The sequence below is a fragment of the Scophthalmus maximus genome, chromosome 3, assembly GCF_022379125.1.
Source record: "Scophthalmus maximus strain ysfricsl-2021 chromosome 3, ASM2237912v1, whole genome shotgun sequence".
Taxonomy (NCBI): Eukaryota; Metazoa; Chordata; class Actinopteri; order Pleuronectiformes; family Scophthalmidae; genus Scophthalmus; species Scophthalmus maximus.
The window spans coordinates 25,740,554-25,757,685 of NC_061517.1; the positions used below are offsets into that span (position 1 = coordinate 25,740,554).

The window sequence follows — 17,132 nt, forward strand, 5'->3', positions numbered from 1 at the left end:
GCCCCGTTGAGGGGGAAAAAGTAATGAAAGTAAGACTTTGAGAATAAAGCCGTGATATTATGAGAATGAGGGCGTGATTTTACAAGAATAAAGTCGTAACTTTAAGAGAATTATTTTATTTTTTATGAAATATTATATAACCGTAATAAACAGCAACCCAGGAAACAGACGTGAGCCCTGACAACAGCTCTCTCTGGTGTCATGTCAGTGTGTGGATGAAACCTAACCCTACCCCCCCCCCCTTTACTTTATTTTCCTAAAATTACGACTTTATTCTCACAATATGACCTTTTTCTGCCAATAGTACGACTTTATTCTCAAATGTTTCTCCCTCTCAATGTGTCCCTAATACTAAATCTGTTGTCCTGGCTCCCCCACTCTTTATTTATGAATCTTTTTTACATTGTCACCTGATGTGATCACGCACCCGCTGGCTGTGGTTCCCTTGGCATCTTGTTCCAGCCGCTTCGCGAGCGGGCCGGCAGCGGTGCCTTGTGTCTGAGCACTGAACAGGAAGTTAATATGGATTCTAAACGCCAGTCTGGTTTTCTTAGAGCGTCTAATTTCTTTAATCAGAGCCTTTAGTGCGGCCAGAGGGAAACATACTAAAGCCTCTTATATGAGATGAGTGTGGAGGAAAGCAAACAAACCGGCAGCTCCACAGTTAACCCGTGCACAGAGCCGAGTGTGTGGGTGGATTGGGATCCTGTCGTCTTTTCCTCTCTACTATTCCTTGACCTCAGTGGAAAACATCCTGAGGGTCAAGGGAAGGTGTAAAGGAGGATTCATAGGAATTTCCACTGTCACCAAACTACGTCATCATGCGGCGGCGGATGTTATTGACGTGTGTCTGTCGTGGGAAGAGGAACTCCAAAAAAACCCCTCAGCGGCTCCATCAGCATGCGTCAGTGTTTTACCCTCAGATGTAAATGATTCATATGCAACAGTAACTTACATTATGATGTGCGTCGCTTCTGGGTCATATTCATACTCTTCTCTTCTTCTTCTTCGTTATTGAATCGTTTACGTCCGTGCACGGCGCGTCATTTTAAATACCGCTGCCGCAATGAATTGTGGGTCGTCTATTTCTCCTTTCCTTTCGTATAGGAAGCTCCAGTGTGCCCTATGCTAAAGGAGATGGGAAAGGAAGCATCGGACTTCACCCTGTGTCTATGTTCCATTTTCCTCCCATTTATTAAAAACCTCCTGCAACCTGCAAGCTCACCTAGCCGCTATATCGGCTTGTCTTGATCAAGGTCGCCGTTATTTTGTCACATACAGTATAGATGGAGAAGAAGATAATCATTTTTTTTAAACGTCCATACAACTGTTACAAGCCGGTTGCCGTCAGTCTTCTGCTGTAATGATAAACGGGTGATTCTGTAGCAGAAGGCTGCGTCCGCACTTAGACACAACTCGTGTGGTCATTGTACTTTGATTTGCTATGAGTTATCTTTCATCTACAAAACCTTAACAAGTGATGTTTGAATTCCCCCCCCCCCTCTTTTCTTCATTTCTATTTTAAAATAAATTGATCAGTTCATCGGGAAACTAACGTGTGCTTTGATACGAACCTGTGACAGTGAAATGAATCATTACTTGCAGCCTAAATCTAAATGTGTGATAATGGTAAAAGCTCACATCCTCTTTAAGAGAGCAGAGAGCAGGGGAACTTGGCAACAGTCGATTGAACGCTGAACATGATTTGTAGAAGATTGTCGGTGCACATCTCTGACTTTCCGACCTCTCCTCTCACACTGTCCGTCCTCCCGCAGTGTGTTCTTTACCTCTGGTCGCTCAAGATCAACCACCCCACCACACTCTTCCTCCTGCGTGGGAACCACGAGTGCCGGCACCTCACAGAGTACTTCACCTTCAAACAGGAATGTAAGTGCAGCTCTTCTTCTCTCCGCCGCGGCTCGTCTCCGTCATGACCTCCGATTTCAGACAAAGACAGGGGATAAGTGTGTGGCATGTAACTCAGAGTGTGTGTGTGTGTGTGTGTGTGTGTGTGTGTGTGTGTGTGTGTGTGTGTGTGTGTGTGTGTGTGTGTGTGTGTGTGTGTGTGTGTGTGTGTGTGTGTGTGTGTGTGTGTGTGTGTGTGTGTGTGTGTGTGTAGGGTTGCTCTGACAGTCACTTTTGCAGGTTAGATGATCACCCACAGGTGAAGCATTATAAACCAATGTCATTTTGAGAAATATTGGAATAATAATAATTGAACTAATACTGTGCATTGAGTTCCATGCCAGGGATAGAGTTTGTAATATCCTTAAGTGTAGTAACTATGAGATTACTGACTGGTAAGTAGGATTTGTTTGTCATAAAGTGTGTGAGACATCAGGAAGTCCCATAACAAGATGCGACTTCGCAGTGGAGACGAAGCCTTTTCCCGTTGGAGACAACAAACTGTTAGAGAATGGAGAGCAGCCAGGCTGTCGATGCTTTTCAAACAGTTACACACACTCAGAGCTCTGTGTGTGTGTGTGTGTGTGTGTGTGTGTGTGTGTGTGTGTGTGTGTGTGTGTGTGTGTGTGTGTGTGTGTGTGTGTGTGTGTGTGTGTGTGTGTGTGTGTGTGTGTGTGTGTGTGTGTGTGTGTGTGTGTGTGTGTGTGTGTGTGTGTGTGTGAAGCAGGTGTAGATTCATTAGTATGCAAACTCAGAAACAAAGACACTTTGACAACCTTGCCAGCTGCAAATATATTTCACTTACCACATCCCACCTCACACACACACACGCATACACCCACTGTGGTTTTGGGGGGCAGGGTGTAATATTTACTCACTGAATCCCCTTTGGTAGAGGAAGAGAAGAGCTGAACCATCTTAGTTACTCACTGAGAGCAACGAATCTTAATCAGTGCGATATGTTCTGCGTCTTAATGTTGTGCAGTGTCCCCTGGTGCCACCTCACCTCAAACATTTTCATTTTGCCTCATTGCAAAAGAGTCCGTCATAGTCATATTTGTTTAAAGCCATCAAGATTCACAAATTGAGGCTGTAGATGCAACTATCAGTTTCATCATTTGGTCTATATAACATCAGACAGCAGTTGTGAGTGAATAACCTGAATGCAACTCAAGCTTGGTGCAGTCGCCCAATAAGGGCGTGACTTCCTCCTCGTTGTCCAAGTGACACTGCCTGGAGACGATCATCGGTCCTGCTGCTGGCACAGGATTCCAGCTGCGCGTTCACAGCACCTCTGACCAACTGTGGTTAAAGGACACATCTTATGCTCTTATTCAGGTTCATCATTTTAAGTTGGGATATTGTTTGAGATATTTGACATGCTCTAATGTTCAGTAAACACATCAGTTTCCTCAGACTCTCCGTTCCTGTAGCTCCTCTCTTCTCCCTCCGTCTGAAACGCCTGTCTCTTTAAGGCCCCTCCCTACCTACATACACAAAAAAATGCTATATAATGAAAAGTGCTCTACAAATGAAATTTAATATTATTATTATTACTGGAGGAAGAGGAAAAACTGAAGAAGCATAATATGTCTCCTTTAAAGTCACGCGACGAAGCAGATGCAGAAGATTTTTGTAAAAGGATTAAAGATTATTACGTGTGATGAGATACAGAAGATGAGAGCAGCTCTTCAGTTGCCGCCATGTGTTTGCTGCAGGTAAAATCAAATACTCTGAACGAGTGTATGACGCCTGCATGGAGGCCTTTGACTGCCTGCCCCTCGCCGCCCTGCTCAATCAACAGTTCCTGTGTGTTCACGGCGGACTCTCACCGGAAATCAACTGCCTCGACGACATAAGGAAAGTGAGTGATCGACCACTGACCCGGGAAGTTGTGCTGGAACACTGCAACAGCAGATTTCTGATTTCCTCATAGCTTGATTTCATTTACCTGAAATAGATTTTTTTTGTACAGAAATCAAAGATACTACAATCGCTAAAATAGTTTTTACCCTCCATTTACTTGTATTTCACGGTGATTTGGTCTGAACTAGTGTGCGTCTGTGTTGTGTTCAACAGTTAGACCGGTTTAAAGAGCCTCCGGCGTTCGGGCCTATGTGCGACCTGATCTGGGCCGACCCGGGTGAGGACTACGGCAGCGAGAAGACAACGGAACACTTCAACCATAACTCCGTCAGAGGCTGCTCTTACTTTTTCAGGTAGCGGGTCGAATTGCTGCGTTCATCTCTGCAGCTGCAGCTTTGCTTCACTGTTTGTAACACATTCAAAATTCACTTTCAGAAATGCCACTAGAAACAGGTTAACAGATACAACCAGCTGTTTGACGAATATGAATTCAGAAATGGCCAAGAGCAGAAAAAAATGCTCAGTGGCGCAAAAAACAAAGCTTAGTTGGAATTGTGTTATTTGGAAATTTAGTTTTCATCATTCAACGCTTAAAAGCCAGGACCACAAAGGCAGACAGACACAGCATGTTTTCAGATAAAAGCATAAAGACAAACAGTAGACAGAATGTGCATAACACATGTTGAGGAAATAAAACAAGATTTCTAAACACGGTTTGTCACAATGTGAAAGCCAGATGAAAATGAAGACACAATTTAGAGCCAGAAACTTAAAATGGGTCTTAAGGTGTTGAGATGTGCACAGGGAAGGATGTCGGGAGGCATATTTATACAGTATCTCGTGCCAAACTGAATGTGCTTGTACGATACAGCTTCATTTGTTGATTTTACTAGTACTCAGCAACTCGGTCCAGGACCAGTCCTGATCCGACGAGATCGTGAGTCCACTCGACTGAGAGAGATGCGATCCGTTTTCCAGTTGTAACGTAAAGTGTTTACTAAGTAGAGATTTGAACACGGGTCGCACCAGTAGAGATGAGATGTCAATGTGTCTTAACCCAGACGAGTGTCATCGCTCAGCTCACCACTCTGGTCCACGCTGAAATATGTTTTTCATCAATTGGATGGATTGCCACGACTTTTTTTATTTATTATTTTTTTTACAGAAAACAATGCTGCCTTGAAGTTGAATTGATATTTGTGATGTCAAGTTACATAAGCTCATCAAGTATCGGATGGATTGATGAAATACTCATTTGTCAATGTCTCTTGGAAAGTGTGACCGTCTGCCTCCAGTGTACATGTATGTAACAGCTTCGTGCATGTTTACTGTCAGCCACGCAGCAGGAGGGGACCACCCAGGAGGACATTCTTCTACTTTATGTTATTTACTTTAATTGCTAAAAAAACGAGCCACTGCTGTCGTTTCGACATTGCTGGTGTTTTTGTATTTTTTGTGTAGCGTTTGCGCATTTGTGCTCGCCCCTGCCGCGGTCTGAAATCCACTGCAGCGGTAAATGTCAGAAACCATTAATCATTGCCTGATGTGGATCTCATAAAATGTCGATCGCCCACTCATTTTTTTCCTGAGCATTACCAGTGGAGAAGTTGGGCGGTGAAAGAAGAGCAAGGGCGGTAAAACCCCACGGCCCTGTGCCCTGACGTTCCCCCCTCTCCTCCGGCCGTAGTCCCCGGGCCTCTGGGGGGAACCAGCGGAGTCCTGGCTCTGGACGCTCGGTCCAGGGGCCACGCTGGCAACGACAAACAGCCGCCGGTGTATCGGTCGTGAGTGGCCTCGTGCCGTTCACCTCTGCTCTGCCTTCTAACAGCTCTCCCCCTCTTCCCTCGATTCTCTTTCTCTCTGCAGTTACTCTGCAGTCTGCGACTTTTTGGTAAATAATAACTTGCTGTCGGTAATAAGAGCCCACGAAGCACAGGACGCTGGGTAAGTAAGGGTCTCCTTTTTTCTTTCGCTCATTTTCCGCATATTATAATTTGGAATGGTCGTGATGAGTCTTTCTGTCTGTGGCTGTGCAGGTATCGGATGTACAGAAAAAGCCAGACCACAGGCTTCCCTTCATTAATCACAATCTTCTCAGCTCCGAATTACCTAGATGTCTACAACAACAAAGGTTCCCGTCGTTCCTTTACCTCACTCTCATTGGTCCTTTGTTTTTTTTAATTCTTCTTGCATGTACCGACTTCCGTCCTTGAATCTCTCCTCCCATCTCTTTCCCCTCTGTCAATCCCAGCGGCTGTATTGAAGTACGAGAACAATGTGATGAACATCCGACAGTTCAACTGCTCCCCCCACCCGTACTGGTTGCCCAACTTCATGGATGTCTTCACGTGGTCTCTGCCTTTTGTCGGAGAGAAGGGTATGGCTTTCTGTTTTAATTGGGGAAAATGTGAATGGAGAGCCAAACTTAAAACCCTTTATTGACTTGTCAATGATTCACGACTTTGTGGAGTAGCCAGACGCCGACTGACCCAGAAAATATGTTTCCCCTCCGTTAAGACACGGAATAGGAGAGAATTTTGAAATAGGCTGGAGTTATGGTTAATGATGCTCTTCATCAACATGCAGCCATAACTCTTCTGGAACATGGCCCGAGCACATAGTGAAGTATTAAATGTCACTTGCTCCTCAACTGATGAATCACTCAGGAGTTCAGGATTTATTCAAATCATAGATCGTATTTTTGTTCTTGCATGTGTTCGCCCGTTTGCTAGTGGAGCAATGTCGTTCCAAGCCCGCCTCCGACACTCGGCCTCGGCTCTGGTGTAGATTGTTGAAGTGGCTTCTCGTCCACAGTGACGGAGATGCTGGTGAATGTGTTGAACATCTGTTCGGACGATGAGCTCATGTCAGAGGGAGACGACCTTTATGAAGGTGAGCAGTGAGAAAATGTTGTTGCTGAAGAGCCGTGCACTCAATATTCCACCCTCCTGATTTTGGATAGACTGACAAATAGTATCGACTGCTGGTCTTCATTCTTAAATTTCAAAATGGAAATTGGCCAGCGATACCTGCAGTATCTGATATGTTGAATATGATGCAGATGATATGCATTCATGTGCATATTGTAGTGATAAGCAATGTGCCTACTGATTTGATTCTACATAAGTTAACATTGAAACCATAGTTATTATTAATGCCCAGGTATTGAGCCTCAGGGCACAGTGATGCTAAACCTACTATTTCTTGCATATTGCCATCCTGTATAATACAAATGTGAAATGTTCACACTTATTTGTGTGATAATGTTGAAATCTAGAGATGTGGCTGTCAATAAAGCAGTATATAGCTTATTGGTTAATTTGGTCTAAAAACACATGGCTGTAGAAATTCTGCACATCTGCTCGGGTTGAAGATCAAAATTCTCTGTGGTTCTTCGCTCTCAATGTGCCAATTGCATTTTCGGTTTACTTCGGTTTGTAAATTTCATTTCTTATTGAGAGTGGAGTCAATATGCGCAAAGCAGGAATATAAATATGAGAATTAATGAGTATACAAATGCAACATATAGATAGTTGGTAAATATACGAAACGAATAGAGAAACCATTCTCATTTTAAGATTTGTGGGAAAAAAATACTGTAACTGTAAAATAGATATATATATATATTTATATATATATACACACACACACACACACACACACACACACACACACACACACACAAGAAAAAAACACCCTCAGTTAAACACAGCACCCAGAAGTTAAACAGAGGATCCTAAATTATGCTTGTATCAATAAATAAATAGCATTATATATAATATTTAATAAAAAGCTGCCAGATAGCAGCAAATAGGTTCACCTGGTCAATCCCAATTTATCTAAGCCTCTCCACCTCAAGAGTACTGACAATATCATCATGCCACATTTTAACATTAGGAATGTCGGTTTACTTTTTGCATTTGATCAATTGTAATTTAGACCCGACGCACACTTAATTGGCGTACAATGCTGGGATGTGATTTATACGCAGCCTTTTCGTCACAACGAGGAAGTGCAGTTAAAACACACCATTAAACCCTCAGTGCATCTCTCACATCCATCATCCCTCCGTCCTTTGTCCTCTTTAACACAACATATTGTACAATTTAAGTGTGTGTGTGTGTGTGTGTGTGTGTGTGTGTGTGTGTGTGTGTGTGTGTGTGTGTGTGTGTGTGTGTGTGTGTGTGTGTGTGTGTGTGTGTGTGTGTGTGTGTGTGTGTGTGTGTGTGTGTGTGTGTGTGTGTGTGTGTGTGTGTGTGTGTGTGTGTGTGTGTGTGTGTGTGAACCCTGCACTCTGGACCTGTTGCAGGCGGCACCTCGGCGATGCGTAAGGAAGTCATCCGAAACAAGATTCGCGCCGTGGGGAAAATGGCCCGGGTGTTCTCAGTCCTCAGGTCTGACCCTCCTCTGATGTTCCTCTTCCTTTCTCGTGATAACAGCTGTGACTGGAAAAAGCTTCTGGACATGCGTATATGTATATATATATATATATATATATATGGATCACCCTGAGCTCAGAATTTCCAACATTGTTGGCGACCGTGGTCACAATGAAGTTGTTTTTTGAAAACACAATGTTTGCTCGCTCGGATTAATGAGCTGGCACCGGATGAGTCACTGTGCAGCGAGACTGTATAATGACACAGATTAATGATGCAGAGTAGCTTTTCTTTCAGAACGGTGAGTGTGGCTCAGAGGCTTGAAAGGGTGTTTCACACACAGAGGGAAGGAAAAAAAAGAGAAATCCAGATGTTAGTTGTCTAGACGCATGTTGTCAGGAATTCTTAACTTGACTGGTTTGACTTCACTGTTATTTTGCTTTTCACTAGGAATGTCAAGTGGCCATTTTTAGATTTATATTTCCAACCTTTTCTTTTGAACCCCGCTTCTTTTGAGCGATCAGGGGAGAATTTAGAAAATATTGCTACGGCTGCTGACGTCGTCGCCAGCGACCCAGCACCAGAACCAGAACCAGGACTCATGCTGCCGGCTCGGCCGGAGGCACGTAGAGGCGGAGAGCGAGTGAGCACAGGTTAAATACAGGTTAAGACCTCTTGGTTACAGAGCCGCCTCGTGGTCTGCCGGCCTGCTCGCTGACATGTAATCTGTGTGTTCATGTGTTCCTTGTGTGCCTGTGCTTTGTGTGTGCACTAGGGAGGAGAGCGAGAGTGTGTTAACACTCAAGGGCCTGACCCCGACTGGAACTCTTCCCCTGGGAGTGTTGTCAGGGGGGAAGCAGACCATCGAGACCGGTAAGTGTGTTTCATGTTCGACTGGCCCCACAGTCCCGTCAAGTCCTGTCAAGTCGCACTGTAGGGACGCCCCGAGTGTTGGGTTCCCCCGAAACCCGAATGAGCGAAAAAAGGCCGAATCGTTTTTAACGAGCAGTGTTTTTACTGACGTGATCAAAAAGCCGCCGGCGTGGAATGTGGTGCGTGCGGACAACCTGTCAGCAGAGTGGAGGCATTGACAGTGTCAGAGAACGGAAAAGAAACATGTCAGCGGGTGTTAATCGAGAAACGTCTCTCTCTACTCGCCTCATTTGAGCCGCGGGAATAAGGGTATTTTATTTGTATTTTAATTTTGAAGTCCTATAGTGCTTTGCTGGTGTAATGTCTGCTGGGATATACCAAAAATGTGTTATATAAATATTTATGAATTTTACTTTTGTAATTGATTCATTCTGTTCGGTTTCCGCCAACAATTTTCTTTTTTACAAGTTATGTTTTGCTCCACAAGCACATTAGGACAGGAGTGTACACAAGATGCTCCAGTCATAGAGCTGAAATGATGCGTTTTCACCTTGTCGCTGACAGTTAGGTGAAATGCCGTCTCGTGTCTGTACATCACACGTGCAGCCGGAACAAGTGGATCTGTTACTTGACCGGAGCAGCGTACTTGGCTTGCACTTCTACAGATGCGTTAAAGCGGCAGTTAGTAATTCTAAAGCAATACACTGTTTTGTAATAATCAGCGAATATTTTCCTAACTGACGTTTTTGTGTGCGCGCTCAGCCCCGGCGCCGTAAATGGAAGAAAACTAAAAAAGTGCTGCGTAGGTTCGCCTCCCTGTGCCGCGAGTCCCTTTGAAGGGATCCAGATCAATGGCCTCACGCCCACCACAGGCACTGGAGCCGTGGCCCCCGCGCAGCGGAGAGTACTCGGGCCGAGCTGTGGGCCGGCTGGCTGGGGGAGGTCGGCCCTGTCACCAGGACGTGGCCACTGACCCTCTGATCGAAAGGTCAGCGCCGCGCCGCGCCCGCCAGAGGACACGCTGCGAGGCGCACGCCGCCGCGCCGGAGGCTCACAGGAGCCGCGCAGCGATCGAAGGACGAACCGCGCGGCGTGGCCTTTCGGAGAATGTCACTGTCCGTGTGCACCTCCCTAGTCACGGCGTTCAGGTCGGCAGGGCCGGTTCAAACGTTAATGTCGGGGCTCCTCCTCCACCTTTCGTTGGACCCAAACGATTTAATACAAGCGTGCGGAAATGTTTTTACAAAGTGTCGCCCTTAAAGGGGCAGTAAGCGATTTTGTAGAAAGCTGGTTCCGCTCGTTCATTGTGATTTTACTGCTCTGGCCGGGCCGCGACGCGACCCCGCGGCTTTGGCTACGGGACACGGACACAATAACCACTGGGCCCAAACCGGGGGGGGGGGGGGATTTGCAGTGCCACCCGCAAGCACGTCTCTTGGGGCGCACAGACAGAAGCGACGACCGCGAGGAAATGTTCGCTTTAGGATCGCTTACTGCCGCTCAAAATCCCTTCTTTTTAGAAATGATTATGTAAGTATTTCATGCTCCGGGAGGATTTTCTTATGTGAAGATTCAAATGTTCTGCACCAGCTGCACATTCGGTAAGAAGCCAAATGTTCTGTTTGTGTTTTGTTCCAACAAGCGAAACATCCGGGGACTTTGTTCACACCACGGAGTATTACTGAATTCTGCTCGGTTGAATTATAATTTCAAATAAACAAGTAAACAAACACGTCAGGACGTGTATGTGAGAGAGAGAATTGAACACCTCGGTCTTAGACTCTTAGTGCTCATCCAAATCCCCCCTCAGCCCTCCACACCTATAAGTCCTGGTGACCCTTTGACACCGACTCCGTCTTAAATCTCTAACAGGCTTCTCCTCCTTCACCTCACAGAATCACCCACCAACTAACTTGCGCGATATGATGTTGTTGTTTTTTTGTTGTTGTTTTTTTTACAGCTGCTGTGAAATGTTATTTCCGTAATAAGTGTGCGGTGGCGGCCGGCCTGTATTCTTCCATCTGTTTCTCCTGTTTATCGCTCCGCCGCTTCACAGTCTGATGCTGTACTTTATGTCTCTGGCGGCTTTTGATGACTCATTTTTTTTTCCTCCCTTCCTCAACTCCTTCTGACATGTAGCTACCATTGAGGCGGCTAAAGCAAAAGGTACGCACGTCTGCGTGGCTCAAGTTCCATGTCTGTGTGTTGTGTGTGTGTGTGTGTGTTGTTCGCCCTGTAAACCAAGCCCCTCCCCCCCGAGAGTGTGACGGTCTTTTCCTTTACTGTTCTCTGAATGTCCTCCATGAATTCACATTGTCTACAGACATGCACCAGGTTCTTTTCACCAGCTCCATTTGAATCAGGCTCGTCGCCGTACATCGGAAAAGTGCTCGTTGTGCGCGTGGAGGCGAGGGCCTGACCCGTCCCTCGTTGTCAAGACGTCCCCGGCTGTGTTGTCCCAGGCCTTTTCTGTCGCCAAGTGTGGCCGCCCACACACAGAACAGCCTGCTAAGACCTGGCTAAGATAAGACCCGGGACATCCCCGCCCGGGGTATTTTCAGACACTAATCCTGTTACACCACTCGGCTGGTGCTCCACCGCCCCCCCCCCCCCCCCCCCCCCCCCCGGTGGACAGCGGCGGTCATGATCACCAGTCTTTTTGGCGTCCGTCGCCGAACGCGTCGTGGAGCAGGGCCGTTATGAAGCCTTTCAGCAGTTAATCCTTGACTTTTAGCTTCCTGGTTTCTGTTGAACTATTTCAACTGTCCCAGTATTAGGGCCACATTGACAGAGAAAAAAGATGGAGACTTAAATAAATAACTCAAGTCGTAAATTCACGGGAATAAAGTCGTACTATTACAAGAAAAATTAAAACATCATAATATTGAAGAGAATATTCTGAGAATAAAGTCGTAAATTTGGTCTGTCCCATGTGTTAAAATGAGGTACGTGGAGAAACTTTGTGAAGCTACTGTACTTTAGTCAAGGACCTAGACTGAAGTACAGTGACCTGGACTCTAGGTCAACGAGGAAAAGCAACAGCTCACGCCGGTTTCCTGGGTTGCTGTTTATTTCTCTAATATAATATTAGATTAAAAAAATATATTTTTCTAGTAAAATCACAACTTTATTCTCAAAGTCTCACTTTTATTTTCTTTCCCTCAATGTGGCCCTAAAGCTCCGTCGTAGTTTAACCGTTCCCTTTGGGCAAATGATTTAAATATCCATATATTGCTCGATATTCTTCACTAGTCGTCGTCGATTAACATTCTGTGAATGTTTTTCACAAAGTAGTTTGTTATCTTACCGCTGGACGTGCAGACGATGCTGAGCCTATTTTAAACGCACGCGTCAGAGCTCCCCCTGCTGGACAAACTGTGCGACGACACCGCTATCTCTAAATTACCCAAATAATCTTTTTCTGCGTTATGTTTCCGTTCATCACTGCATATCAGACAACGCATGAGCCAACGCTGATAAAAAGGTTGTTCTCTATTTATAACTATTTCAATCATTTATGAATGACTTTAATCATTAAAACAATATGATTATTATTTAGGGCTAACGTTTCACACATCTATGACTTCTGTCTACGTTTTCTTGCTAATACATAACTGCTACACTGTGTGGCGTTCGGTGCCGTCAGCATCGCTGGTGGTTTACTGTTTTGTTTTTTTGTGTTACTGATGATCTGTGTCATGTCAATCTTAATCCAGGTCAGAATGCTTTCGTTTTTTTTTCTCCGAAACTAATGTGTGGATAGACTTATTTGATGAAATGGTTATTTCCATTACCACTCCATCATTGTTCCATATACTCCTTTGTCATTTAGTCAAAGTGTTCAATACAAGTCATCACTGATGTGTTCTTTAGACCCCCGTGAACGTGGCTGTAAATCCTCCCATTGTTTTTCTCTGATCACTGAAATGACTGAAGAGTTTCTGTGTGAACAGTCTTCACAACTGCGCTTTCCATTTTTCTCCCCCCCCCCCCCGGCTGTCTCCGGCTGTCTCCGGGACGTCACCGTAAGTCCACTAAGTGTGAGGTGTCCTTGTTGTAGCGTGTCCCACTGGTGTGTGAAGACCTGGAGTCTGTGTTGGCCCCCCTGCATGTGTCGTGTCCCCCCCCAGCGGTCGGTCCGTGCTGCTGTCGGGCCGCTCTGTGTTTTTCGTCGCGTGGCGTCTCCACGGTGAATCCGGTTTGATTCGAGGAAGTGGCGAGAGGGTTTTTGAGCAGACGAATGACTCGAGTGTCTCTGCCGTCTCCCTTCGCTTCCTTCCAGCCATTCAAGGCTTCTCCCCGACGAGGAAGATCCGCAACTTCGAGGAGGCGCGCGGCCTGGACCGGATCAACGAGAGGATGCCGCCTCGCAAGGACGGCCAGCAGCCGGACGGCCAGCAGCCGGACGGCACCGCGGCCAACGCCAACGCCCCCAACAACAACGGCAACGGATAGATGGCATCTTCACACCGCCCACACCTCCCCCCTCGACTCCCAGCCCCCAACCACCCACTCTCTCTCTCTCTCTCTCTCTCTCTCTCTCTCTCTCTCTCTCTCTCTCTGTCTCTGTCTCTGTCTCGCCCGCCCGCTGCAGGGCGCAGGAAGGAGGCGGACACGTCGGTAGATGTAAGGGAAAAAGACGGGGGGGGGGTCTAATCAATTTATCAAAGGTTACATTTTTCAATCTTCGATGAAGACCGTGGCGGTTTAAACGTACGCCGAGGTCCTAACTTGTACACGTCCAAAAGTATTGAAAAAAACCGGTCTATTTTATACATTTCAGTTGGCACAGGTAGATGAATCCCTTTTATTCGGGGGCGTTGGCCCATTGACGTATTTGTTTCTTCAGTGTTGTTTTACAAAATCGTGGTTCCCACGCGTTGGGTCAGGGAACATGTGACGTATGAATATCGTGGCCTCCACAGCCTCATTTCGGATCGCGCAGGACTCCTGTCGAGACATTTTAGGCACTTTCTACAGACGGTGCAGTGTTTGCTTATGTGTGTGTGTGTGTGTGTGTGTGTCGGTTATATATGTATCGAGAGGTGGGAAAGAAAATAAGGGAAGTAAATTATGTACTTAAAAATTACTACAATTTAATATTTTATACTTAAACCAGATATTTACTGAAGAGATATAATCCTATTTATACATTTTACACTTTGAGGGAGCCCCAAAGAAGCTGAACGGACTCTCGTTCGGTGTTTTTCGCGTCTGGAGTAACGACGATCTTTCTGTATTTGCCGTCTGCGAAGGAAAAAAAGCGTTCAGGTGAAGGACGGACGCTCTGAGTCGCTCGCCGTCCTCTGCTGGTCGCTCTGCTAAACCAAAAAAAAAAAAAAAGGAACATACAGTACGGCACGTCTTGGTCTGTCGCCGCGTCCGGACCTGGCGATACTCCCACATCTCTGGGAGCACTTCTTCTTCTGCTCCTTCTTCTTCTTCTCCTCCTCCTCCTCCTCCTCCTTCTTCTTCTGCTCCTTCTTCTTCTTCTCCTCCTCCTCCTCCTCCTTCTTCTTCTGCTCCTTCTTCTTCTTCTCCTCCTCCTCCTCCTTCTTCTTCTTCTCCTCCTCCTCCTTCTTCTTCTCCTCCTCCTCCTTCTCCTCCTTCTTCTTCTTCTGCTCCTTCTTCTTCTTCTGCTCCTTCTTCTTCTTCTCCTCCTCCTCCTTCTTCTTCTCCTCCTCCTCCTTCTTCTTCTGCTCCTTCTTCTTCTTCTCCTCCTCCTTCTTCTTCTCCTCCTCCTTCTTCTTCTTCTGCTCCTTCTTCTCCTCCTCCTCCTTCTTCTCCTCCTCCTCCTCCTTCTCCTTCTTATCCTACTCCTCTTCTTCTTCTCCTCCTCCTCTTCCTCCTCCTCCTCCTCCTTCTCCTTCTTATCCTACTCCTCTTCTTCTTCTTCTCCTCCTCCTCCTCCTCCTTCTTCTTCTGCTCCTTCTTCTTCTTCTCCTCCTCTTCCTCCTCCTCCTCCTCCTTCTTCTCCTCCTTCTTCTCCTCCTCCTCCTCCTCCTCCTTCTTCTTCTCCTCCTCTTCCTCCTCCTCCTCCTCTTCTTCTTCTCCTCCTCCTCCTCCTCCTTCTTCTCCTCCTCCTCCTCCTCCTCCTCCTCCTCTTCTTCTTCTTCTCCTCCTCCTCCTCCTCCTCCTCCTCCTCCTCGGGCACCGGCCTGAAGCCGACCTCCGGGGGTTGAGACTAACAGACGCAGAAGGACTCTCTGGTCTCGCTGGTCCTCAGACCAGACCTCGTCGCTCTGGAACTCTCCGTGTATCGTAACAGAATTATGTTTTGTCGTCGGACACCACAGAGAACGGGGGCGTGCCCTCCTCTCGTGTCCGTGTCTCAGGGTTCCTATACGCAGCATGGAATTTGATTTGATCTGCATAAGTCTGGGGAAAAAAGAGAAGGGAATATGGAAAAAACTATTTGTGTTTCCAGACTGAAGTCTAAACAGACAAAAGATTTAAGAATATTAATGATCCGTCTCAATCGCTCTGGTCCAGTGAATCATTTTCAGGGTCAGTGATGAACGTCGCCATAGCAACACACTCTCTGTACTTGTCACTGTCACTACTGTATCTACAGAACCGTAGTTCACATGTGACTGTGACAGACAGAAGGATTATTAGTTCCTATCAACCGGTCATTATGTAAATGATCCTGGTGACAGCTACTTACTTTGTACTGTTGATGATAAAATACACATCAACCCCTAAATACTGAGTTTAAATATCAATATTTTAATCTGAGAATTATCAATATTTCAATATCAATCCGCACACCAACATCACAATCAACGTCCCGGAGAAACCGTGACTTTCTGTATGAAGTGCAGCATGATCGCCACACAGTCGGAATGTGACATGTTGGATTTTAAAATGATTTCTAAAATTATATTTGCTTGATAAACATCTAGCTAGTAGTTTTAACTCGGATTTCAAATATGGTCCGAAAAATCGAACGATATGTCTCGAAAAAAGTCTGGAGTTTTGAAATGTTAAATGTGTAGGAACCCTGGCGTCTCCGTCTGCTGGTGATTTCTACAGTACGCAGATGATTATTCAGACTTTTCGACACGTATGAAACGAGGGGGAAACGTTTGTCCTCGGCTCACGTGACGGCACCATGACGACGTCGCGTCCGGACGCGATGGGCCGAGTCGTTCCCCTCAGCAGGGATGAAACCATGGGAGCAGTACTGTAATCATCTCAACCACGGCTGTCTCGTGTATATATATATATACAGTATATTCTTACAAGTCGTGGTCATACACAAGTTATTGTTTGTTCTCAGCTCACCTCGCTCCTCTTCATCGGCCCGACCCTTTAAGACACGAGACCGACTCACCTGGTGCTCCAACACAGCTGACCGTCACTGTTGTCAGCATGGAAGGAGGAAAGCTGAGCTTTAACGTTCACATTCTCTTTTTATTTTGTTTTTTAATGAGGTGTTTGTGCCCATGTGCCATGCCACCTTGGCCGCAAGACCCCAAATGTGTGTGTGTGTGTGTGTGTGTGTGTGTGTGGATGGTGAAGGGAGCCGATCCAGCAGACTTTACAATCACGCTTTATTTAAAGATTCAAGTTTTAGGGGTATTCATCTTTTTCGAATGTCCAAAATGTTTGTCATTTGCTGTTGTTGTTGGCTATAGGCTTCTGGGAAAGCTCCTTAAAAAGATTGAATGTCTCAGTTTACATTCTGAACCGTGATGGGGACAGTTGTTTTGAAGGGAAGGCTCCATCGGCGGGAGCCGTGCAGGACGCTGACCTGCTACAAAAAACATTGTTCATCCAAAATCTGTAAAAAAAAAAATTTAAAAAATGGGTGGGAAGAGAAAAACAGCAACCCTGTAACGTACTTGTCATGCGAGGCCATGGAACCTGTTGCGTAGATGAATCACTTGAAAGAAAATAATAAAAATCAACGACAGTGTTCGATTTGACTCGGCTGTTTTTTCGTCCCAGGCGTCGGTCAGGAGCAAACTTCTTCAGAGTCTTCTGCTGCCCCCTAGAGGCCAGAATAGATAGTGACTAAACAAACCGCACAGCTCGAAGATGAATAAGTTGTCATTATTTCTCACATTGTATAAAACCTCAATATCAATTTACACATTAACACCA

At 45.9% G+C, this 17,132-nt stretch overlaps 1 protein-coding gene across 5 annotated transcripts in view; it reads left to right on the forward strand.

Annotated features, from left to right (window-relative positions):
- Positions 1–17,132, forward strand: part of ppp3cca (protein phosphatase 3, catalytic subunit, gamma isozyme, a) — a 55,780-nt gene that overhangs the window by 11,250 nt on the left and 27,398 nt on the right. For 2 of the 5 annotated variants that reach the window (XM_035639836.2, XM_035639837.2), the window contains exons 4-12: positions 1,776–1,887; positions 3,624–3,769; positions 3,985–4,124; positions 5,638–5,715; positions 5,808–5,902; positions 6,023–6,148; positions 6,586–6,663; positions 8,081–8,165; positions 8,926–9,023. In XM_035639836.2, coding sequence (XP_035495729.1) covers positions 1,776–1,887; positions 3,624–3,769; positions 3,985–4,124; positions 5,638–5,715; positions 5,808–5,902; positions 6,023–6,148; positions 6,586–6,663; positions 8,081–8,165; positions 8,926–9,023 — 958 coding nt within the window. Of the gene's footprint in view, positions 1–1,775; positions 1,888–3,623; positions 3,770–3,984; positions 4,125–5,637; positions 5,716–5,807; positions 5,903–6,022; positions 6,149–6,585; positions 6,664–8,080; positions 8,166–8,925; positions 9,024–11,162; positions 11,190–13,305; positions 14,278–17,132 lie in introns of those variants that run through there. The other 3 variants (XM_035639838.2, XM_035639839.2, XM_035639840.2) reach the window with 3 other exon arrangements.